Here is a 25,091-nt window from a genome sequence, read left to right on the forward strand (position 1 = left end):
TCATCCACATCTCTACAAATGACCCAATTTCGTTCCTTTTTATGGCTGAGTAATATTCCATTGTATATCTGTACCACATCTTATTTAATCATTCATCTGTTGAGGGGCATTTAGGTTGCTTCCATGACTTGACTGTTGTAAATAGTGCTGCAGTGAACATTAGGGTGCATGTGTCTTTTTGAATTATGGTTTTCTCTGGGTATATGCCCAGTAGTGGGATTGCTGGGTCATGTGGTAATTCTATTTTTAGTTTTTTAAGGAACCTCCATACTGTTCTCCATAGTGGCTGTGTCAGTTTACATTCCCACCAACAATACAAGAGGGTTCCCTTTTCTCCACACCCTTTCCAGCATTTGTTTGTAGATTTTCTGATGATGCCCATTCTAACTGGTGTGAGGTAATACCTCATTGTAGTTTTGATTTGCATTTCTCTAATAGTGATGTTGAGCAGCTTTTCATGTGCTTCTTGGCCGTCTGTATGTCCCCTTTGGAGAAATGTCTGTTTAGGTCTTCTGCCTATTTTTTGATTGGGTTGTTTGTTTTTCTAACTTTGAGCTGCATGAGCTGTTTATATATTTTGGAGATTAATCCTTTGTCCATTGATTCGTTTGCAAATATATTTCCCATTCTGAGGGTTCCCTTTTCGTCTTCTTTGTAGTTTCCTTTACTTTGCAAAAGCTTTTAAGTTTCATTAGGTCCCATTTGTTTATTTTTGTTTTTATTTCCATTATTCTAGGAGGTGGATCAAAAAACATCTTTCTGTGATTTATGTCAGAAGAGTGTTCTGCCTATGTTACCTCTAAGAGTTTTATAGTATCCAGTCTTACATATAGGTCTTTAATCCATTATGAGTTTATTTTTGTATATGGTGTTAGAGAATGTTCTAATTTCATTCTTTTACATGCAGCTGTCTAGTTTTCCCACCACCACTTATTGAAGAGACTGTCTTTTCTCCATTGTATATTCTTGTCTCCTTTGTCATAGATTAAGTGACCATAGGTTCGTGGGTTTGTCTCTGGATTTTCTATCCTTTTCCATTGATCTATATTTCTTTTTGTGCCAGTACCATACTGTTTTGATGACTGTAGCTTTGTAGTATAGTCTGAAGTCAGGGAGTCTGATTCCTCCAGCTCTGTTTTTTTCCCTCAAGACTGCTTTGGCTATTGGGGGTATTTTGTGCCTCCATACAAATTTTAAAATTTTCTGTTGTAGTTCTGTGAAAAATGCCATTGGTAATTTGATAGGCATTGCATTTAATCTGTAGATTGCTTTGGGCAGTTTAGTCATTTTCACAATATTGATTCTTCCAATCCAAGAACATGGTATATCTCTCCATCTGTTGGTATCATCTTTAATTCCTTTCATTAGTGTCTTATACTTTTCTGCATACAGATCTTTTGTCTCTCTAACTAGGTTTATTCCTCGGTATTTTATTCTTTTTGTTGCACTGGTAAATGGGAGTGTTTCCTTAATTACTCTCCCAGATTTTTCATCATTAGTGTATGGAAATGCAAGAGATTTCTGTGCATTAATTTTGTATCCTGCAACTTTACCAGATTCATTGATTAGCTCTAGTAGTTTTCTGGTGGCATCTTTAGGATTCTCTATGTATAGTATCATGTCATCTGCAAACAGTGACAGTTTTACTTCTTCTTTTCCAGTTTGGATTCCTTTAATTTATTTTCCTTCTCTGATTGCTGTGGCTAGGACTTCCAAAACTATGTTGAATAATAGTGGCAAGAGTGGACATCCTTGTCTTGTTCCTGATCTGAGAGGAAATGCTTTCAATTTTTCACCATTGAGAATGATGTTGGCTGTGGGTTTGTCATATATGGCCTTTATTATGTTGAGGTAGGTTCCCTCTATGCCCACTTTCTGGAGAGTTTTTATCATAAATGGGTGTTGAATTTTGTCAAAAGCTTTTTCTGTATCTATTGAGATGATCATATGGTTTTTATTCTTCAATTTGTTAATATGGTATATCACATTGATTGATTTGCATATATTGAAGAATCCTTGCATCCCTGGGATAAATTCCACTTGATCATGGTGTATGGTCCTTTTAATGTGTTATTGAATTCTGTTTGCTAGTATTTTGTTGAGGACTTTTGCATCTATATTCATCAGTGATATTGGTCTGTAATTTTCTTTTTTTGTAGTATCTTTGTCTGGTTTTGGTATCAGGGTGATGGTGGCCTCATAGAATGAGTTTGGGAGTGTTCCTTCCTCTGCAATTTTTTGGAAGAGTTTGAGAAGGCTGTTAGCTCTTCTCTAAATGTTTGATAGAATTCACCTGTGAAGCCATCTGGTCCTGGACTTTTGTTTGTTGGAAGATTTTTAATCACAGTTTCAATTTCATTACTTGTGATTGGTCTGTTCCTAATTTCTATTTCTTCCTGGTTTAGTCTTAGAAGGTTATATCTTTCTAAGAATTTGTCCATTTCTTCCAGGTTGTCCATTTTATTGACATAGAGTTGCTTGTAGTATTCTCTTAGGATGCTTTATATTTCTGCAGTGTCTGTTGTAACTTCTTTTTCATATCTAATTGTGTTGATTTGAGTCTTCTTTTTTTTTCTTGATGAGGCTGGCTAATGGTTTTTCAATTTTGTTTATCTTCTCAAAGAACCAGCTTTTAGTTTTATTGATCTTTGTTGTTTTCTTTGTTTCTATTTCACTTATTTCTGCTCTGATCTTTATGATTTCTTTCCTTCTGCTAACTTTGGGTTTTGTTTGTTCTTCTTTCTCTAGTTCCTTTAGGTGTAAGTTTAGATTGTTTGAAATTTTTCTTGTTTCTTCAGATAGGTTTGTATAGCTATAAACTTCCCTCTTAGAACTGCTTTTGCTTCATCCCATAGGTTTTGGGTCATCATGTTTTCATTATCATTTGTCTCTAGGTAGTTTTTGATTTCCTCTTTGATTTCTTCAGAGATCTCTTGGTTATTTAATAACGTATTGTTTAGCCTCCATGTGTTTGTTTTTTAAATTCTTTTCCCTGTAATTGATTTCTAATCTCGTAGCATTGTGGTCAGAAAAGATGCTTGATATGAGTTCAATTTTCTTAAATTTACTGAGGCTTGATTTGTGACCCAAAATGTGATCTATCCTGGAGAATGTTCTGTGTTCACTTGAGAAGAAAGTGTAGCCTGTTTTTGGTTGGAATGTCCTATAAATATCAATTAAATCTATCTGGTCTATTGTGTCATTTAAAGTTTGTATTTTCTTATTAATTTTCTGTTTGGATGATCTGTCCATTGGTGTAAGTAAGGTGTTAAAGTCCCCCACTATTATTGTGTTACTGTTGATTTCCTCTTTTAAAGCTGTTAGCAGTTGCGTTATGTATTGAGGTGCTCTTATGTTGGGTGCTGCATATATATTTATAATTGTTACATCTTCTTGGATTGGTCCCTTGATCATTATGTAGTGTCCTTCCTTGTCTCTTGTAACATTCTTTATTTTAAATTCTGTTTTATCTGATATGAGTATTGCTACTCCAGCTTTCTTTTGATTTCCATTTGCATGGAATATCTTTTTCCATTCCCTCACTTTCAGTCTGAATGTGTCCCTTGGTCTCAAGTGGGTCTCTTGTAGACAGCATATATATGGGTCTTGGTTTTGTATCCATTCAGCAAGCCTGTGTCTTTTTTGTGTGTTTGTTTGTTTGTTTTTTGGCGTTACGCAGGCCTCTCACTGTTGTGGCCTCTCCTATTGCGGAGCACAGGCTCAGCAGCCATGTCTCACGGGCTCAGCTGCTCCGCAGCATGTGGGGTCTTCCCAGACCGGGGCACGAACCCGTCCCCTGCATCGGCAGGCGGACTCTCAACCACTGCGCCACCAGGGAAGCCCAAGCCTGTGTCTTTTGGTTGGAGCATTTAATCCATTCACGTTTAAGGTAATTATTGATATGTATGTTCCTATGACCATTTCCTTAATGGTTTTGGGTTTGTTTTTGTAGGTCCTTTTCTTCTCTTGTGTTTCCCACTTAGAGAAGTTCCTTTAGCATTTGTTGTAGAGCTGGTTTGGCGGTGCTGAATTCTCTTAGCTTTTGCTTGTCTGTAAAGCTTTTGATTTCTCCATCAAATCTGAATGAGATCCTTCCCGGGTAGAGTAAAGTTGGTTGTAGGTTCTTCCCTTTCATCACTTTAAGTATATCATGTCACTTCCTTCTGGCTTGTAGAGTTTCTGCTGAGAAATCAGCTTTTAACCTTATGGGAGTTCCCTTGTATGTTATTTGTCATTTTTCCCTTGCTGCATTCAATTCTTCTTTGTTTTTAATTTTTGCCAGTTTGATTACTCTGTGCCTTGGCATGTTTCTCCTTGGGTTTATGCTGTATGGGACTCTTTGCCCTTCCTGGATTTGGGTGGCTATTTCCTTTCCCATATTAGGGAAGTTTTCAACTATTATCTCTTCAAATATTTTCTCGGGTCCTTTCTCTCTTCTCCTTCTGGGACCCCTATAGTGCAAATGTTGCGTTTAATGTTGTCCCAGAGGTCTCTTAGGCTGTCTTCATTTCTTCTCATTCTTTTTTCTTTATTCTGTTCCACGGCAGTGAATTCCACCATTCTGTCTTCCGGGTCACTTATCCGTTCTTCTGCCTCAGTTATTCTGCTATTGATTCCTTCTGGTGTATTTTTCATTTCAGTTATTGTGTTGTTCATCTCTGTTTGTTTGTTCTTTAATTCATCTAGATCTTTGTTAAACATTTCTTGCATCTTCTACATTTTTGCCTCCATTCTTTTTCCGAGGTCCTGGATCATCTTCACTATCGTTTTTCTGAATTCTTTTTCTGGAAGGTTGCCTATCTCCACTTCATTTAGTTGTTTTTCTAAGGTTTTATCTTGTTCCTTCATCTTGTACATAGCCCTCTGCCTTTTCATCTTGTCTATCTTTCTGTGAATGTGGTGTTTGTTCCACAGGCTGTAGGATTGTAGTTCTTCTTGCTTCTGCTGTCTGCCCTCTGGTGGATGAGGCTTTCTAAAAGGCTTGTTTGTGCAAGTTTCCTGATCAGTGTCAATTTCTGATCAGTCATTAGATGTGTTTTCTATTTATCCATGTGTTTTATTATAGGTATTTTTTGTTGTTGTTTTTAAAACTTTAAAGCTAGGAAGAACTCCAAGGATCATCTGTTTAATTTTTAAGTCTGACCTAGCTACTTACTTACATCAATAGTAGCCTTAGCAGCTTTGTGCTTTGAGTGTGTTCTAGGAAATCTGCAGTTGCATCCTGAGATTTCAATAACTGGATTATTGTTCTAAGGGTCTAAGTTAATTTGAGGCCACTTGGGTAGGGCCCCCTAGTAATTCATAAGAAAACTCAGAATAAATTTAGTTTTTATAGTCCCCAGGAGTACACACTCCTGGCCAGGGTTTCTGCCAGAGAAGTCCTATACCAGGCTTTAGGGAATATTCAGTATCCCTGTTCTAATTCAGTAAGTTTTATATTTTAGCAAAATCAGTAAGTTAGGTAGTCAGCAAGAGAAGTGTGAGAGGTAACCTTTCTCACAGGTAAAGAACCTTTTTAACCTCACGCTACCTAATCCTAATGTAATTTCTTCCTGAGTAGTCTTGTAATCTAATCACATTGCACAGATCCCAGTGTAGAAAGAATCATTTGTTATATCACAGGCTTGGACATATTAACAACAGAGGCTGAGTTTATTTAATGTGAATACACAATTCAGAATTTGCAAAGGCTGTTCACTTTATAGAGCAGTTACTATAAATGACTAAATCCTTATCAAAATGTTTTGCTGACTCTTAAGGCAAGATCAGTGATTCTGATAAGAAGCAAACTATTAAGATAACTGCCAAAGTGGGAACTCTTAAAAGGAAGCAGCAGATGAGGGATTTTCTGGAACAGTTGCCAAAAGATGACCATGATGATTTTTTCAGTACAACACCTTTGCAGCATCAAAGAGTACTGGTAAGCGTCTTAAATGTATGGAATCATTGTTTTCTTTATACTGACTTTTGTATCTTTCATTTTATGTATGGTTAGTGTTCATCCCTAATATTTAGGCCAAGGATTGATAGCCCTCACTGATATGCCAAAGTATAGTATAGTAAAGTATAGTGTAGTATAAGAAGCAGTGTGATGTCATTCTCATCAGTGGCCAGAGTCTCCTCTTCAGAGGGGTTCAGAAGTAATGGTTGTAGAACCAAATAGAAAATCCAGAGATAGACCAAATATATATATTTAAAATTCGTATGCAGTGAGGCAAACTTAAAAAGTGGGAGTGATAAGAAAAGATTATTACCTACTGCATAGTAAATTGGGAGGAGGGATTAAGTGACAGCATAATTTTGACAGATTTGAATGTATACAAGAATTTTTGTTGTATGAAAAATCACAAAACTAAAATCTTCAGTGACTGGGATAAAATATTTGCAACAGATAAAGACATTAATATATATAATATGAAGAACTCATTCAGATGTTACTGGAATAATAAAAAGTATCAAGCTCACAGGAAGAAAGCAGGCAAGAAAACATTCAAAAGGCTGAATGAACACTTAGGGTCATTTTAACTAGCTATCAAAGGAAAACAAAGTAAATTATATGTGTACCTTCTAAATTACAGAATCTTTAAAAATATGTTATAATATTCACTAACAAAAAGCAGTAGGCATGTTGATATAGTCATATGTCAGTGTATACATAACTGAATCTTACCTTTTGGAAAGCATTATGGCAATATGTGAGAGCCATAAAGATTATATGTATTCATGGGAGTTTATCCTAAGAAATTCAAAAGAAGGCAAAAATCTTCACAAACATACTCCTTGTACGTTTATCTTCACAGCAGAAAGCTGGAAACAATCTGTATATCTAGTAAGGATGTACTTCATAAACACAGTTAAATATAGTGCAAATATTAAGTGCAAATCTGAGACTTTCTAGTAATGCAAAAACGGATGGCTATAGACAACTGGACTATTAAGCATAAAAACTGAGATTTGTTTTAGTGAGTTACACTTAAGGGTAATATTTTTCATCTACCCATATCACAATGTTGTTAAATCATCTCCAATTTTAAAAGGCTACACAGTGCTTTAAGAATTTAGTAATAACATCATTATCTGGGCTCTCTTTTTGCCTACACAGGTTATGAAGGGAGGTATTTTAAGGGAGCTATCTGAGGCTCTTACTGTGTTCTCTGCTCACAAAAACCATGGTCCTTTAGGCATTGTACCCTTTATATTATTCCCCCATCATTTCAGGTTCTATATATGTTTTGGCCTAATGCAACAGTAGCAACATTTTAAAAGCAATAGAAATAGAAGCAGTGAATTAGTTCATTTTCTGTGGCAGAAGTCCACTTTTTCTAAGGTTTTAATATAAAGGTAAGTAAAATCTTAATTAAGGATTGAATTGCTGTTTATTGGAAATATATGCACACAAAATGTTTAATAATGCTTGATTGTCTATTTAGTACCAGGCATAATAGGAAATCAATTACAGTTTTGTTTTGTTCTGTCTACACAGAGGTCAGCATACTTGGTGCATAGGCCAAATCTGGCATATCACCTTTTTTTGTAAACAATATTTTATTGTAACACAGACATGTTAGCTATGGCTGCTTGCCTGCTTCCACAGCAGAGTTGAGTAGTTGGAATAGAGACTGTATGGACCACAAAACCTAAAATATTTTCTACCTGACTCTTTGCAGAAAACATTTGCTGATCCCGGTCTACACAGTGCTAGAAATGTGTGTCCATTATCTCTGTTTTACACAATAGAAACTAAGTTTTTTAGAGGCCAAGGCTCTGTTCTCTACCTATTAATATTTTTAGTTACTCAGTTGTGAAATTATAAGATAGAAAACAACTTATCATCCCCCAAAAAAAACAATTTGTGATAATGAGGAATTCCGTTTTTAGGAGTGCCTGTCAGTAATATATATTTGCTTTCTAGTTACCAAGTTTCCAGGACAGTCAAGAAGAGGATGATATTCTGCCAGATATGGACCGAAATCCAACAACTCCATCATCGGTTATCTTTCCACTGGCAAAAACTCCTCAGTGTCAGCATGTCAGTCCTGGCATGCTAGCCTCTATAAATAGGTAAATATTTGTGCATATGATACTGTAGTTCTGTGCATCAACTTTTAACATTCCATGAGTTGAAGAGAGTAGATGTCAGTAATGAAAGGAGTCATCATTACTTTTAAAAAATCATGAAAGAATATTCCTAGAAGTCAAGGATGGACAGTTTCCACAAGGAGGGGTGTTATTCAATAGTGTCAGTACACAAGTGACACTTTACATTAGATTCCAAATGGGTCAAAGTTTTGCCTGTAAAGAATTAAACTATAAAATATACCTTAAAAACACCTTAGAGAATTATTTTATAACCTCAGAACCAGAAGCCACTAACAAAAAGTATGATAAAGTCAACCATACAGAAAATAAAACATTTCACCTGGTACCAACCACCATAAAACAATCAAAAGACAAATGACAGTCTGAGAAAAGAATTTGTGGAACTCATCACAGGAAAAAGGCTAATTTCCCTGTTATAACACTCCTACAAATAAACAAGAAAAGGAAAGCCATTCTCATGCATTACTAGTGAGAAGGTAAATTAGTTCAGTCTCTGCAGGCAGTAATTTATTGATATCAAAATTATAAATGCATACGCTCTTTGACTTAGCAGTCCTACTTCAAGAATTGTGAGTGTACAACTAATTCATTGCAGTATTGTTTATAATGACAAAAGACTGGAAACAAATGTCCATCAATTAGGGACTAAGCAAATAAATTCTGATACATTATGTAGCCATAGAAATTAATGAAGAAATTCTTTATGTACTTACGGTAAAATGTCCAAGGTATATTAAATGCAAAAGTTAGATGTGGTTAATTATGTGGTACCATTTGTGTAAATCGGGACTGTGTGTGTGTATATACTTGTGATTGCTTTTATGTGATTAAATATAAAACATAATTGCTTTTATGTAATTAAAATCACATAACTGCTTTTATGTGACCAAATATCTCTGAAGGGATACATAAGCAACTGAAAACATTGGTGATCCTTAGGGAGAAGAACTAAGATAGCTTGGGACGAATAAGAGGAAGACTTTTATGAATTTCATGCGATTTGAATATAAGCATTATTTTGAAATATAAATAAGTAAAATTAAGAAAACATATGGGTGGCCAACAGTCATAACACAGAGAAAAAAATGGAAAACGGTAAAAATGAGGCCTGAAAATAGGCTATTCATTTGGCAGTTAAGCAGGCCAGTGCTGATCTTGTTAAGGAGCAATTTCCATACGGTGTGAGAGATAGAAGCCAGATGATCATGACTGAAAAAAAGAAAGCATTTATTACTCTCATGAAGCTTAGTGAAATTTTAATTTGCATTTATTCAGCAAAAACATAATTTTTCCCTAGCAATCCACAAATTTTTATTTTTAATTTAGTATTTAGTGCAGGTGAAAGTATACTGAGCATATAATTTTTTTTAATTTATTTTATTAAAATATAGTTGATTTACAGTGTTAATTTCTGCTGTACAGCAAAGTGATTCAGTTATACATATATATTTTTTTTCACATTTTTTTTCCATTATGGTTTATCACAGGATATTGAATATAGTTCCTGGTGCTATACAGTAGGACTTTGTTGTTTATCCATTCTATATATAATAGTTTGCATCTACTAATCCCAAACTCCCAATCCATCCCTCCCACACCCCCTCTCACCTTTGGCAACCACAAGTCTGTTTTCTATGTCTGAGTCTGTTTCTGTTTGGTAGATAGGTTCATTTGTGTCATATTTTAGATTCCACATTTAAGTGATATAATATGGTATTTGTCTTTCTCTTTCTGACTTAACTCCACTCTGTATGACAGTCTCTAGGTCCATCCATATTGCTGCAAATGGCATTATTACATTCTTTTCCATGGCTGAGTAGTATTCCATTGTGTATATGTACCATATCTTCTTTATCATTCATCTGTCGATGGACATTTAGGTTACTTCCATGTCTTGGCTATTGTGAATAATGCTGCTATGAACACAGGGATGCATGTTATCTTTTTGAATTATAGTTTTGTCTGGATATATGCCGTGGAGCGGGATTGCTGGATCATATGGCAACTCTAGTTTTAGTTTCTTGAGGAACCTCCATACTGTTCTGCATAGTGGCTTTACCAGTTTACGTTCCCACCAACAGTGCAAGAGGGTTCCCTTTTCTCCAAATCCTCTCCAGCATTTATTGTTTGTAGTCTTTTTTATGATGGCCATTCCAACTAGTGTGAGGTGATACCTCATTGTAGTTTTGATTTGCATTTCTCTAATAACTAGTGATGTTGAGCAGCTTTTCATGTGTTTGTTGGCCATCTATATGTCTTTTTGGAGAAGTGTCTATTTAGGTTTTCTGCCCATTTTTCAATTGGGTTGTTTGTTTTTTTGTTGTTGAGTTGTATGAGCTGTTTGTATATTTAGGAAATTAAGCCCTTGTTGGTCACATCATTTGCAAATATTTTCTCCCAGTCTGTAGGCTGTCTTTTCATTTTGTTTATGGTTCCCTTTGCTCTACAAAACTTATAAGTTTGATTAGGACCCATTTATTTATTTTTGGCTTTTATTTCTATTGTTTTGGGAGACTGATCTAAGAAAACATTGGTATCATTTATGTCAGAGAATGTTTTTGCCTATGTTCTCTTCTGGGAGTTTTATGGTATCATGTCTTATATTTAAGAGTTTAAGCCATATTGATTTTATTTTTGTGTATGGTGTGAGGGTGTGTTCTAACTTCATTGATTTACATGTAGCTGTCCAACTTTCTCAACACCACTTGCTGAAGAGACTTTTTTCCATTGTATATTCTTGCCTCCTTTGTTGAAGATTAATTGACCAGAGGTGTGTGGGTTTATTTCTGGGGAGCATATAATTTTGGACAAAGTTTTTGGTAAGCACTTTGACCAAATCATTAGCTTTAAAATAGTCATCCCTTTGGCCCTTGAATTTTATTTCTGAGGAAATGTGAGGTTTGGGCAAGTATGTATGCACACTTGTATGAACAAAGATGTTCACCACAAAACGATACTGAAAAGTTGGAAATGACCTAAATGTCCAACAATAAGGAAAGTCAAGAAATTAGGATTTGTTGGACTTCCCTGGTGGCGCATTGGTTAAGAATCTGCCTGCCAATGCAGGGGACACGGGTTCAAGCCCTGATCCAGGAAGATCTCACATGCCGTGGAGCAACTAAGCCTGTGTGCCACAGCTACTGAGCCCACGCTCTAGAGCCCGCGAGCCGCAACTACTGAAGCCCGCGTGCCTAGAGCCCCTGCTCTGCAACAGGAGAAGCCACCGCAATGAGAAGCCCGCGTACCCCAACGAAAAGTAGCCCCCGCTTACCACAACTAGAGAAAGCGCGCACGCAGCAACAAAGACCCAATGCAGCCAAGAATAAAAAATAAAATAAAATAAATTTTTTAAAAAAAGAAATTAGGATTTGTCCATATAATAGAATAATATATAACAGTTTAAAATGCCTTCAAGAATTTTTAATGACATAATGTTCAGTGGATAATTTTTAAAAGCTAAGAAATAAAACTACATACAGTTTGATCCCAGTTTACATAACATGTATTCATAAGAGAGAGGAAATTTCTTGACCAGAAACATCACCAGCCATTATCTCTATATTGTAGAATTACACTGATACGGGTTGTGACATTTTTTAATATGTATCACTTTTATAATAAAGGAAAATGGCTTTTTTTTCTTATAGAGCATATGATGGGCTCATTTATATCAAGAATATATTTCCTAAAACTTCTTTATTTTTAAAATATGAGTTTCCTAGACCTCCACCAACTTTAGCAGTTAGTTTCCTTTTCATACCAATATTAAGTAACAAAACAGTTTTTAAAATTAATTCCCAAGTCTCTGGTTTGTTCAAGACAACAGACCCATGAGGTGCTGATCCTGAACCACTGGCTAGGCTTATTCACTTGCTATACAGCAGAGTTTGTGGTTCACATTAATATCTTAATATGTCACACATTTACACATTTCTACATGTCATACCTTTAAGTTTGCTCCCAAATAGTCATAAAGGAAAGGATAGTCAATCATATAGGATCTTGAAGCCAAAACACAGAATTAGAATTGGTGTTCAGCTGGGTTTACTGTCATAAGTAATTGTTGGAGAAATTGAGAACAACATTCCATGTTGCTTAAGTTTTCATCTATAAATTATGAGTCAAGCTTATTTGCAAAGAATGAGAAGGGAGAGAGGTAAGGTAAAAAGAAATGAAAAAAAAGTCTTAGTTGGTATGGGGGATATAAGAAAGATGTAACTATGTAGAAATAAAAGGCTTATGAGCTGAACTGAAGACTAAACACAGTTGGAAGCCATAAATTAATTGAGGGTTTTCATCACCAGACTTATCCTTAAAATGATCAACTTTTAAGATTCAATCTGGAGAAGGAAGGAAGACATGAATAAGAGAAAGGAGTGAAAGGTATAACAAAAGCGAAATCAAGAGACAAGAAGTCTCTGAGTTTTAGAAAAGACAGGCAGCAAGATAGAGATTGAAAAGAGCACAAATGGGGCAAAAGACAATGGGTAAACCATCATTTCTCAAAACAGTCTTAGATTGAAGCATTTTGTCTATTTCCATCAGTACATGATAGCCTTTTTAAAAATGGAAAAGAAAATGTACTTTTAAAATATTGAAACATTTTAAATTCATTTTGCCAGTTGCTGTTCAACCTGTGGATAAAAGTATGGTAGTTAATGTTGACTTGTTATTTTATATTTAAACAGGGCTGACTGTGATAAATACGTTTTTCGTATGCAAAAAACCCATAAAAGTAAAGGTGGCACTGTCTGGGGCAATATCAAGAAAAAAACAGTAAGTATTTTTATTCACCATTCATTTATTCAACACATACCTATTGAACAAGTATAATATATGGCAAATTGTTGGAGTTATGTTATATAACACTCCCTGCCTTCAAGTTGCTTACAGCCTAATACAAATAAATTATGAGGCTATCAGTGAGGTTAGTACGTAAGTGCTGTAGTATTACGGATGGCAGCTCATAGACTGAAGCATTTGAGCAAGGTGAGAATTTTCATTTGAGGAGTCAGGCAGGGTGGAAAGAACACATGTAGGATAGAGACATTTCATACAAAAGAAAAGCATATCTATTCAATGACTGGGGAATAATCCACACTAATTGAGTTGTGATTGTCATAGAATAAGAAATTTCATTAAATCCTCTGCAGATTCAAAATGGTTTCAGATTTTTTCAGATTCAGCTACTTGATTTTATGTGTGTGTATATGTCAATAACAGAAAAAATTTTAACTCAAAATCTAATTACAGAAAAAATTTTAACTCAAAATTGCCTTACAATGATCTGTATCCCTTTGAGAAAAGATTAGGAGAATCCTCTTGAATTAATTTTTAATTTCTGATTTTAATCTGAATAATTTATATCCAGATAAAACTATAAGTATTCTGAAAAAGCTAATTCACCTCAAATTTCTTCAAAGTAAATAGCCATTCTTAGAGAATGATAATTTCTGGATGAAGGTAAAATGGGAGACTACCTTATTCCCTGAGGGTATGTATATTCCTTCTGACCAGGTTATGGCCATCTTTCTCCCTCACCCATGCTGAAATATTTATATTGCACACCTGCTAGAGTATAGTTCCTCTCAGAGAGTCTCTAAACTTAACATTATGGTTACCTAATCAGACCTAATCTTTGTAGGCTTTATTTGTCCACAGGAAATGGTAGATACCTCTGGGAACCTTGGTTTAAAATCAGCCTGGAGACTAAATTCTTCAAAAGAAACCTCTACTCCATAATTGAAGGTGTGGGCAAACGCCCTCTCAGTGTTTCTCAGATTTTCATTTTCCAGTCCATTCCTTACAAGAATGAAATTTTGGTTTCATTTGTAGCCAGTGAGTGTGTGAGGATAGAAAGAGCAAAGGATTTAGTATTAAAACTTGATTTCAAGGTCTGACTCCATACCAGCTTTATGACAAGGCAAGCTACTTGAGCTTTCTAATCTCATTTTATTCATATGTGGTATGAAGTGGGGATCATGATGATATTGTATCATTTAGGATCTCTGTTGCCTTATTTTCTGTCTCTAAGGTATGTCCATTGAGTGAGGTGTTAAAGTCTCCTACTATTGTATTCCCATCAGTTTCTCTCTTTGTATCTCTTAGTATTTGTTTTATGTCTCTGGGTGCTTCTATATTGGGTGCATATATATTGACAAGTGTAATATCCTCTTCTTGTATTGATCCTTTTATCATTTTATATTGTCCTTCTTTATCTTTCTTTATAGCCTTTGTTTTAAAGTCTGTTTTGTCTGATAATGAGTATTGTGGCCCCTGCTTTCTTCTCATTCCCGTTTCCATGAAATATCTTTTTCCATCCCCTCATTTTTCAATCTATGTGTGTTCTTTGCCCTAAAGTGGGTCTCTTTGTAGGCAGCATATTGTAGGTTCTTGTTTTATCCGATCTGCCACTCTCTGTCTTTTTATTGGAACATTTAGTGCATTGACATTTAAGGTAATTATTGATATGAATTTATTGCCGTTTAAACCTTGTTTTCCCATTGATTTTATATTTCTTCTTTGTCCCTTTTTCTTTTTGTTTTTCCTTTTGCAGTTTGATGGTTTTCTTTATCCTTGTGTTCTTTTTGGTTTTTGTGCATCTATTGTATGTTTTTGATTTGTGGTTACTCTGTTTTTCAAGTATGTTAACCACTTCCTATATGTACTTGCTTTAGATTGGTAGTCATATAGGCTCAAACACATTCTAGAAAAAAAAAATGTGCATTTTCTTACTCTCCTCCCCCACATTTTTATTATTTTGATGTCTTCTTTTACATCGTCATGTTAATCCTTTTGCTGTTCATTGTGATTATCATTGCTTTCACAGAAATTTTTTGATTTTTTTTTTAATCTGTGTCCTGGCTTATTTAATTGATTTACTTTCCAATTGTGATTTTCTCTTTCCTATGGATTCTTGCTTCTTTTCTATTTAGAGAAGACCTTTCAATATTTCCTTTAGGATAGATTTAGTATTGCTGTACTCTTAGTTTTGGCTTATCTGAGCAATTCTTTCTCTCTCCTTCTATTCTAAATGATAATCTTGCTGGGTAGAGTATCCTAGGTTGCAGGTTTTTCCCTTTCAGGACTTTATATCCTGCCATTCCCTTCTGGCCTGCAATGTTTATGTAGAGAAATCAGCTGATTGGCTTATGAGGGTTTCCTTATAATTAAATCTTTGTTTTTCTCTTGATGCCTTTAAAATCCTCTCTTTAACTTTTGCCATTTTAATTATGTCTTGGTGTAGGTCTGTTTGGGTTCATCTTGTTTGGGACCCTCTGCTTCCTGTACCTGGATATCTGTTTCCTTGTTTAGGTTTGGGAAGTTTTCAACCATAATTTCTTCAGATACATTTTCAATCCCCTTTTTTCTTTCTTCTCCTTCTGGGATCCCTATTATGTGTAGATTGGCATGCTTTATATTATCCCATAGGTGTCTTCTATTGGTTTCTTTGTTTTTCACTTGGCTCTCTGCTGTTCTAATTGGGTGATTTCTCTTATTCTTTCAGATCACTTCTTTGTTCCTCTGCATTATTCATTCTGCTTATTCATTGCCTTTAGGTCAGCTTTCGTCTCGGCAAGTAAGTTTTCCAATTCTCCTTAGTTCTTCTTTATAGTTTCTAGTTTCTTTTTACAGTAATCTTCATTTCTATCAATAGCCCTTCTTAATTCCTTCAGTATATTATTTCCTTTCTGAACTCAGTGTCTGTTAGACTGAAGAGGTCTGTTTTGTTGTTTGTTCTTTCAGAATTCTCTTGATCTTTTAATTGGGAGTGGTTCCACTACTTCATTTTACTTTTATTTCTCTGACTCTGTAAGCTTAGGAGGAATAATTATTTACTGCGGCCTTGAAGAGCTGTTTTTATGTGGGAGCATCCCTGTGACCCTGCATGAGTCTAATATTTTTGGTGCATGGGCTGTTTCTAGTAGGGATGCCTGCTGCATTTTCCTTCAGTGTGTGCTGGCCGATGTCCCTTTCATAGGGGGTATGACTCATGTGGTGACTACAGTCTGCACTGGATATTGAGCAGGGTCTCTTCTTTGCTCTCTGGTTGTCACAGCCCTGGTGGGGGCAGCATCTGCTCCCCAGTTGTTGGAGTAGGAGCCCCTAGATCCATTTGTGAGCTGCAGTGTGAGGTAGGTGAAACTGGAGCTCTCCCACTGAGAGAAGAGCCACTGAATAGTCCACTGCTCGAGCTGTCCACTGGGGAGTACGCTCTGTGTGTCACCTGTGCAAGCCCACAAAGTACACTGTTACTGGCACTGCCCTTGGCCCCGCCTCCGTGGGAATGCAGGTAGTCGGCTATGGTGTCCCTCAAACACTGTTCACAAAGCCGCCATCACAGATCCACTAAAGTTAGGTACCAGGACTGCAACAGTCACATACCTGGACCCACCATGGGAGCTATGGAAGCAGCCCAGACCCCAGCCCTGCCTGTGTGCAGTCACACACAAAGGCTACAGCTGCGAGGCTAGTCCCATCCCGGCCACAGGAGCACCCATTGTCCTACTCCCAAAGCCCAAGAAAGAGGCTGCTATGGCAGGCCCTGCCCCTCTCTTGCTTCATGCACCCCACCCCCTAGCAACAGTGCTTTGCTTCTGTGGCGGTCTGGGCTTCTTCCACATACACACTTGGTTGCAGCCCTATAATACTCTCCAGCCCCTTCAGGCTGTCTCCGTGCAGCCAACCCCAGCACTCTCCCCAGGTGTGTCCTCTGAAGCCCAAGTTTCAGCACCCAGTCATCCCATTGTTCCCCCCCCCCCCCCACCAACACACACACACACAGGCCACCATCTCAGGCTGGGGATTGCAGCGAGGTAGCACAGATCCTCTGTGCTAGTCTCTGTCTCTTCTGCCTGCCACCAGCTGGCTGCTGTGTTCTCTTCCAAGCCTATGAAGCTCCCTTTCTGTCCCAGCTGATCTTCCCACTAATTAAGGGGTTTCCCAGGGTGCGGGAACGTTTCCCCTTTTCCAGCTCCCTCCCAGCGCTGCAGGTCTCATCCCAATTCCTTTTTCTTTCATCCTACTGGGTTATATATGGAGTTATTTCTTGTACTTCTGGGTGTCTCATATCTTTTGTCAGTGTTCAGTAAGCTATCCTGAGAAAACTGCTCCCCATGAGATGTATTTTTGATGTATTTGTGGGAAGAGGTGAGTTTCATGTCCTTCTGTGCCCCATCTTGGTTCCTCCTTTTGATCATGATGATACTGGTTTATCTCATTGAATGATTTTTGAGGGCTAAATGTTGTAATAGTGTTTTGACTTATTTCATAGGAAAAAATACATTTCCATGGCAATCTATGAACATGAGTTTGTATATCAAAAATTTCTTTCAATAATACTTATCCTTAGTACAGTGGGTATACTCTGTCATATTTTCTTTTCTATTCTATTCATTTTCATTTTTTAAAGATAGCCATGGCCAGTTTAAAAAGCACTGATGTATATATAAGCATTATAAGCATTATATACTTAAAACTTGCCATATAAATTACTATTTTAGTGAAGAATTTAAAGTACAGAGAATTCAGATTTTGTTATTGGAATAAGTACTCAGTAGATTTTGGCAACTTTCAGAGGCTATCCTTTAACCACTGTAGCATTAGTTTGTAATGTTTTATTGGGATAAAGCATGCTGAATTTTGTCTACATATGAAGCAGGCTTCAGAGGAGGCATCACTTAGCTAATATGAACTCTCTTGTAGATTGAAAGTGATTTTTCAACTTCACCATCAAGAAGAAAAACCCCATTTAACAAAGGTAATATACTTATATCTTTCTTTTGTAGCTCTGTTCTATTACAAGGTAGTCTCTTTATTAACATAGTATTAAAATTAATTGCTCACAAGTGGGCAGATCTACCAATTGGTTTCCTGTTGTTATTTTCAATTTCATTGAAATTGTTTTTAGAAATATATTAATCTTTTTATTAAACTTCTCTTTACAGAATTAGCAGAAAACTCTGGTATTGGAAAACTTTTCACTAATGCTATGGAGTCTTTAGAAGAAGAAGAGAAAGATTCTTATTTTTCAAATTCTGATTCTGCATAGTAAAAACGAGAATATTTCCAGGATGTTTATCAAGAAGCAGATAGTGTATTTGTATCTTCATATGAAGGATGTATATATTTTTTTTATAATGTAGCTTCATATGAAATTGCAGTCTCTTTTTCAAAGGTTTCATGTGTTATATATATAGATGTCTCTCATAAGCATCTTAGTCTGTTTAAGAAAATCATGTTCCATACAGATTTTTTTTAGAAGCATTCAAGAAAATGTTGCTATCCTTATGGGGAGAGATGGGGGAGAATTAAAAAATAGATTGTAGGGCTTCCCTGGTGGCGCAGTGGTTGAGAGTCCGCCTGCCGATGCAGGGGACACCGGTTCGTGCCCCGGTCCAGGAAGATCCCACATGTCACGGAGCGGCTGGGCCCGTGAGCCATGGCCGCTGAGCCTGCGCGTCCAGAGCCTGTGCTCCGCAACGGGAGAGGCCACAGCGGTTAGAGGCCCGCATACCGCAAAAAAAAAAAAGAAAAAAAAATAGATTGTATTGGTAGCTACGGAGTTCATGAAAACTTTAGGTTAGCAGTTGTCACCACTTGGTATAAAAGCCAGAGTTGATCTAATGTTTCAGTTATCAGTACATGTTGTTTAAACCATTTGACAAGCTTTCTCCTGATTGTTTTTCTTAAAACTTGTGATTGGCACATCCATGAAACCTATGTAAATTTAATTTACTGCTTTTTCAGTATTTTTATTAGGTAGAATAAGAGAACAGATTTTGTTGTATTCTTAAGCAGACATGGCGTAAATTCGGTCTCAATATTTAAAAGACTGGATTAGACAAACATTCAGGTTATAGCCCTTCTATTGTAAGCAGTCAAGTTACTATGTCATGTCATAGTAAACACTGTTTTCCTTTCAGACAGCTTCTTCAGAAATAAACTTCTTTTAGCACATTATGCTATTATGCTTTAAAATTTGACATAGAATTTTTTTCCCTCTGGTTATAGTACGTATTTACCCACTCTTTCTCTCCAGGTAGGTTGTTCAAATAAAGTAAATTTGCTTTTATAATATTCATGTTTTGGTTGGTTTTCTAATTACTGGATCATAGAAAAAATGCATTTTGTTTGTTAATGGTTCAGTTCATTTCCTTGAAAAATACCAGAACTGTTAGAAAAAATACATTTTCTTGTTTCTTAAGAATTTAGTAATAATTAGCAGCTAAAGAACTACAGGATTTGTAGAAACACAAGATTTAAGAAGAATAGTGCAAGCAAACAGATCACTCTCCTTTAAACTACCATGATAGTTTCTGCCACAGAGATTTTTGATAGAAGAAGGATGAAACAAATGAAAGACTTATTTTAGAGTAGCTCTAAAAAATTCTGTTGTAGAACTCTAAGTTGCCAATATTTGGTATAATACCATGCTGCTTGATGTTAATGGATAGTGTTTTAAGAATTAGAAGGTATTCACAACATTGTAAATCAACTATACTCCAAAATTTTTTTAAAAAAGAATTAGAAGGTAGTTAAATTCTGTAATAGGAAACAAAAAGATAATTTTTGAAATAGCATATACTTGACACAAACCACAACGTACCCCCCACTCCCCATATTCCATGTGTCCTATCAAAACTATTGTATCCCACCTTCCAGGTACCTGGTTATTCCCGTTTCTTTCCATTGGGTCATTAGATAAACTAGTAAGGTTTAAGTTAACCTCCAAAGGAGACTTAAAAGTGGAAAAGAAAGACTTGACGGGCTCAAAGACAGACAATAAGATGGATCAATAAACGATAGGGTCAATAGTCAAGTGCAACCTGTGAAGAGTATAGAAAGAGGCTGTTGCAGCTTAAATATGGATAGAGGTCTCTACACAGCAAGCATAAATAAATGAAATCCTCTAGGTTATGTCTCTCAAACCATATCAATTTATGAAATATTTTGTCTGTTGGGTGAACACAGAATCTGAGGACATTGGTGTCTGCATGAGATGTGCTGCAAGGAGGTCATCAGTCCAGGGCAATGTGATGTTGTTGAGGGACTACATGCTCCTGGTGTGCAGCCAGGGCACAGAGCTCCACCAGATGTCCCTACACAATGCACCACTGACACCATGTAACAGGAGTGAGTAGCAGCAAAAAACAGCACACTGGAACCAGAAAAAGAAGCCCCTTTCCTCCTTCTACTTGACCAGGCTTAAATCATGCTCACTAGGGAGAAATGCTCAAAAAGTCCAGTCCATTATAATGGAGCGAGATACTGAAGGATGAATTTGAACCTGAGAGAGAACAAACTGAGAACTGCACATGAGCCAATAATTTATAGAACTTCTGTTCTCTCTGGCTTTGACAGAATTATTAACCAGCAGAAATAAGAGATTAACTGCTTTAGAAGAATTCAGAATTTATACTATCCCAAAGGAGCTAAGTTCACAATCAGAGCAACTTTTTTAGTGAAAGAAAACTGTATCTAGTTCCTGGGTTCTTGTTCTAGATTTCCCAGTCTAAACTTGAGTAAGTCACTTGTTTCTGGGTCTGACGTTTATCATCTGATAAGAAAGGAAAGAGAAAAGCAATTTGAATTAGATCAGCTTGGAAGTCCATGCCAAGTCTAAGTGAAACCCTCGGCTGTGAGGTTGGTTCAACTACCCAACAATTAGTAGCATAACACGATGAAAGTCCACATTCCATAGCTCATCTATACTGAAATTTTCCAACTCCAAGATATCACTTCTTTTAATATGGTACTTCAACCAAAAAAAAAGTAGTGCAGATTAGAGTTCATACTACTAGGATTAGACTGTTACTAGGATTCAGTTAAAATTTCTACTTTCCTAGTTACTGGGGCATTATCTCACAATACACCTACCACCCACATCTATTCAATATAGTTTATGTATGAGAAAAATTGTTTATGACCATTAAGCTGGCAGCAGACACATCAACCTATAATGCTAACAAATGACAATGTAGCACTATAATCTGGGAAAATTCTAAAATATATCTCACTCTAGCTTTTACTTAATAGTACCTTCAATAAGCTTTTTGTTCAATAAAAAAGTTTCATTATCTAACCAAAATGATTATTAAACATCAGATGGTTTCTTTTTAAATAATTTATATATTCTATATAAATAAAAATGTACACAGTGTAAAATAATAGATATGGAAATATTCTCTTATTTATGTATTTTAAACTGATAATCACAAACCACAGCAATGATTATTGAAGTGCATTTAGTATTGTGAGGGTTCTTTGATAACCCACCCTGAGCAGTCTGATCATGCATCGCATTTAAAACTACCTTGGTTAAGATCCTTTGGCAACATTTGCATGTCAAATATATAGTGAATATATCTATAGATCTCCTCAGCTTTTTGATGAGTTACTTGTGCATACATGGAGATTTCTTGAGGTGAGCTGAAAAATAAACAAAAACATTACACTAAAACTTCTGACTTATAAAATTCAATATTCTTGCTTAATACCAAACATAAAATCCTTTAAGAAAGTCATTTTTTCCCAAGTTTTCTACATTCAGTTGATTGTCTTAGCATTAGTTTAAATAAAACAAAAGCCTATTCCCTATATTTAAAATCATTTATAGTAATAATTTCAACATCTTATTTGAGCCTTTAGTTTAACCTATTTTCTAAAGCCTTCATTTGATTTTCAAGCAATATAATCATTAAAGCCTACTAAAATTTTCAACTTGAACATTTTTCTAGTTACAGAACTAACCAGCCCAGAAATGTGAGACTGTAAGATAAAATTAAGTGCTGTCTGTCTCCCTCCCCACAGGGCTCTAAGCTACTCAAAGACCATGCCTACGTTTTTTTTTTTCCTTCCATTAATGTCCTCAGCTTAATGCAGTGACTGATAAATGTTGACAAGCAGAGTCTTTACTGAATGAAAGAATCTAACAGGCACTATACCTCTTTATTTTTAAAAATATTAAAATTCCTATGAAATGCCTTTAAGGATGATTTTAAAGTAACCATTTAAAAGTATTAAATCAGGGACGTCCCTGGTGGTGCAGTGAATAGGACTCTGCTCTCACAATGCAGGGGGCCTGGGTTCGATCCCTGGTCAGGGAACTAGATTCCCACATGCATGCCACAACTAAGAGTTTGCATGCCACAATTAAGGAGCCCATGTGCTGCAACTAAGGAGCCTGCCTGCCACAACTAAGACCCTGCACAACCAAATAAATAAATAAATATTAAAACACATACCTATTTGTCATCTTTTTCACAGATGAAAACTGGTGACACATATTCAGTGCAGTTATATAACTTATATTGGGAATACTTAGATAAAATTGAAGTGCCTCACATTTATTACTGTTCACCACTGTTGAAACATGAATACCAACATTCTTTCTTTGTTCCACTAAAGACAATTCCTTTAGTAAATCTGCAGTTTCTTCTTGGCAGGAACTGAAAAGAATTCGGATTCCAGCACCAGTTAAGGTAGTCAGCAGGCTGTCATAGCTCTTTGTTCTCCTAAACATCCTGGATGTGTCTCCTAAATATTTTACATTTAGGAAAATGCAAACCTTAGTAAGTTACATTAAGTAGGACCATTAATACTATATATTATTAAAATCCCAAGATCTAGGGCTTCCCTGGTGGCACAGTGGTTGAGAATCTGCCTGCCAATGCAGGGGACACGGGTTCATGCCCCGGTCCGGGAAGATCCCACATGCCGCGGAGCAGCTGGGCCCGTGAGCCATGGCCGCTGAGCCTGCGCGTCCGGAGCCTGTGCTCCGCAACGGGAGAGGCCACAACAGTGAGAGGCCCACGTACCACAAAAAATAAAAAATAAAAAAAATCCCAAGATCTTCATCATTAAGCAAACTAGTGCCACATTATGCTAATGAGAAACCCTACTGCTAAAAATTTAAAGTGATTCTCAAATAGAAAATAAGGAGAACTATCTTTATGAGTGTCTTAAATTGGAATCTACAGAAGAAGGTGAGTAGGCAGGGGAGAGTTTATATTCCTAGATAATTCATTCCTAAAGGCCAAGAGCATATTACTTATCTCTAAAATTCATAATGGTAGCATTGCCGAAGGGTTAAGTATTACTTCTAACTGATATAAAATTATCTTATGTATTTATTCCAAGAGTAACTCAATACCCTGCATACCCATTATAATAACTTTAACTCCTGCCTATTAATTTACTTCCCTACTTTTCCCATTCATTTTCTTTCCATGTTCTACCTACATCCTTTTTTTGGCATTCTTCCTTAAGCCAAAAAAAAGATGTTTTTCCATAACTTTTGCCACATTACTTTCCTTTTTATTCCAAATCTATTTCCTTTATAAAGGATATGCTAGTAAAGAGTAAATTATAGAATTTTAACACTAGAAAGACCCCAAAGATCACTTAACCTAAAGTCCTCACTTGTCAAATTAAAAAAGAAAAAAAAATTTGGGTTACTGAAAGACAGAATGACTTATCCAAGGTCACATGGTTCAGTAGTGACAGTGGTGATGAAAAGGTATGTTGCTCAAATTGAACCACTGTTTTATGTAAACTACATTATTTTCTTTTACATAATGACTGTATAATCCTTGAATTCTTCCATAGTGGCTTTCAGCTGCATGATTTCACTTAATCCTCATAACACCCCAGGATGAGTAGGAAAATTATATTAACTCCTCAGAGGGAGTGATTTGTCAGTGCAATGTCACATAGCTATAGAGACACCAGAACTCAGTGCATCTTCTGATCCCATATCCTATGATCTTTTCACTATTCTCAGGGACTCCCCATACAATTAAACATTACCCATAAAAATGCCCTAACTGAAGCTCCAAGCCTGCATTTTTTAATACATCCTAAGCATCCATTTTAGTGACCCATTGAGAACTCAACATATTCAAAATTAAACACCTCTTTGTCCCTCAAATCTGCTGTTTCTCTGATATTCATAATTTTCATTGAACAGCACCACTACCTATCTGGCCAGTAATCAAGAGATTGGTCAGCTCAAGAGTAATTCTTGAGTTGCTCCCACTTACTCCTGCTACCTCCTGATTTCACTTACCTCCTGATTCCTCCTTTCCCCCACTGCTGCCTTATTTAGGGCCCCTCACCCTTTCTGGGGCTCCCAGAAAAAGACATGATTGGTTCACTTGCCTTCTATTTCTCACCCTTCGATTCTCACAAGCTGCATTTAAACACAATGACTAATGAAAAACATTATGGCATTATGTAAATATGAAATGACATTCATAAGTCAGGTATTTAAATTTTAAGAGCTTCCCACATCTTGACAGTAGGATAATGAACCGAATAATAGGTTCCTTTACAGCCTTATAAACAAAACCATTTCGAAATACAAACCTGTTTTTTCTCTGTCCTTTTCCACAATCACACATATTCTTTCAAACATGCTCTGTAGGTACTGGATCTGGTCAATGAGCTTGTTCTTATTGATACTATTTAACATCTCAGATTGAGACCTCCTTTCCACTACCATGCGGTTACTCACAATATAATCACAACCATTAAGAGGACAAACCTCTACCTGTAAGCCATGAACTGCTCTTAGGGAAGAAATTACTTCTGAACCAGAAGTGATTTCACGACTATCTACAAGAATACAAGTTCTTTGGCCTTCCTGTGGAAGTCTAAGAGGAGCATGTCTGCCAGCCAAGTGTGGTCGTGGGTTGGAACAGTATGCCACTGAAGTGCCAGAATCCTCCAGAGCACTAGTATCCTGAAAAGCAGAAAACATCAATCATGATCAGTTATATATATGTTAGCACCATAAACTTCTAACACCTAGGCTGATTTTTCTTTTTTTTCTTCCTTCAACATCAGCAAAGTGACTGTGTAGATGAAGGACCAAGCTACCACTTACCACCTCGTAGGATGGCTATAATTTTTATAAAGGAAAATGTGTTGATGAGAATGTGAAAAAACTGGAATGTACATTGCTGGTGGGAATGAAAAATAGGCCACTG

General features: G+C 36.3%; 2 protein-coding genes across 7 annotated transcripts in view; one reads left to right on the plus strand and one right to left on the minus strand.

Annotated features, from left to right (window-relative positions):
* MIS18BP1 (MIS18 binding protein 1) overlaps window positions 1-19,174 on the plus strand; it is a 60,889-nt gene extending 41,715 nt beyond the window's left edge. Inside the window, exons 11-15 of the mRNA XM_059058953.2 lie at window positions 5,760-5,920; window positions 7,913-8,061; window positions 12,789-12,876; window positions 17,806-17,860; window positions 18,048-19,174. Coding sequence (XP_058914936.1) covers window positions 5,760-5,920; window positions 7,913-8,061; window positions 12,789-12,876; window positions 17,806-17,860; window positions 18,048-18,151 — 557 coding nt within the window. The 3' untranslated portion in view covers window positions 18,152-19,174. The remainder of the gene's footprint in view (window positions 1-5,759; window positions 5,921-7,912; window positions 8,062-12,788; window positions 12,877-17,805; window positions 17,861-18,047) is intronic.
* Window positions 7,367-25,091, minus strand: part of FANCM (FA complementation group M) — a 67,544-nt gene continuing 49,819 nt past the window's right edge. For 4 of the 6 annotated variants that reach the window (XM_067028504.1, XM_067028503.1, XM_067028506.1 and 1 more), the window contains 4 exons: window positions 24,469-24,844; window positions 22,347-22,638; window positions 21,416-21,531; window positions 7,367-9,309 (listed from right to left, as the gene is read on the minus strand). In XM_067028504.1, the coding sequence (XP_066884605.1) occupies window positions 9,224-9,309; window positions 21,416-21,531; window positions 22,347-22,638; window positions 24,469-24,844 (870 nt within the window). In that variant the 3' untranslated portion in view covers window positions 7,367-9,223. Of the gene's footprint in view, window positions 9,310-19,869; window positions 19,929-20,518; window positions 20,660-21,415; window positions 21,532-22,346; window positions 22,639-24,468; window positions 24,845-25,091 lie in introns of those variants that run through there. The other 2 variants (XM_059058944.2, XM_059058942.2) reach the window with 2 other exon arrangements.

This window comes from Kogia breviceps, chromosome 3, assembly GCF_026419965.1.
Source record: "Kogia breviceps isolate mKogBre1 chromosome 3, mKogBre1 haplotype 1, whole genome shotgun sequence".
In the NCBI taxonomy this organism is placed as follows: Eukaryota; Metazoa; Chordata; class Mammalia; order Artiodactyla; family Physeteridae; genus Kogia; species Kogia breviceps.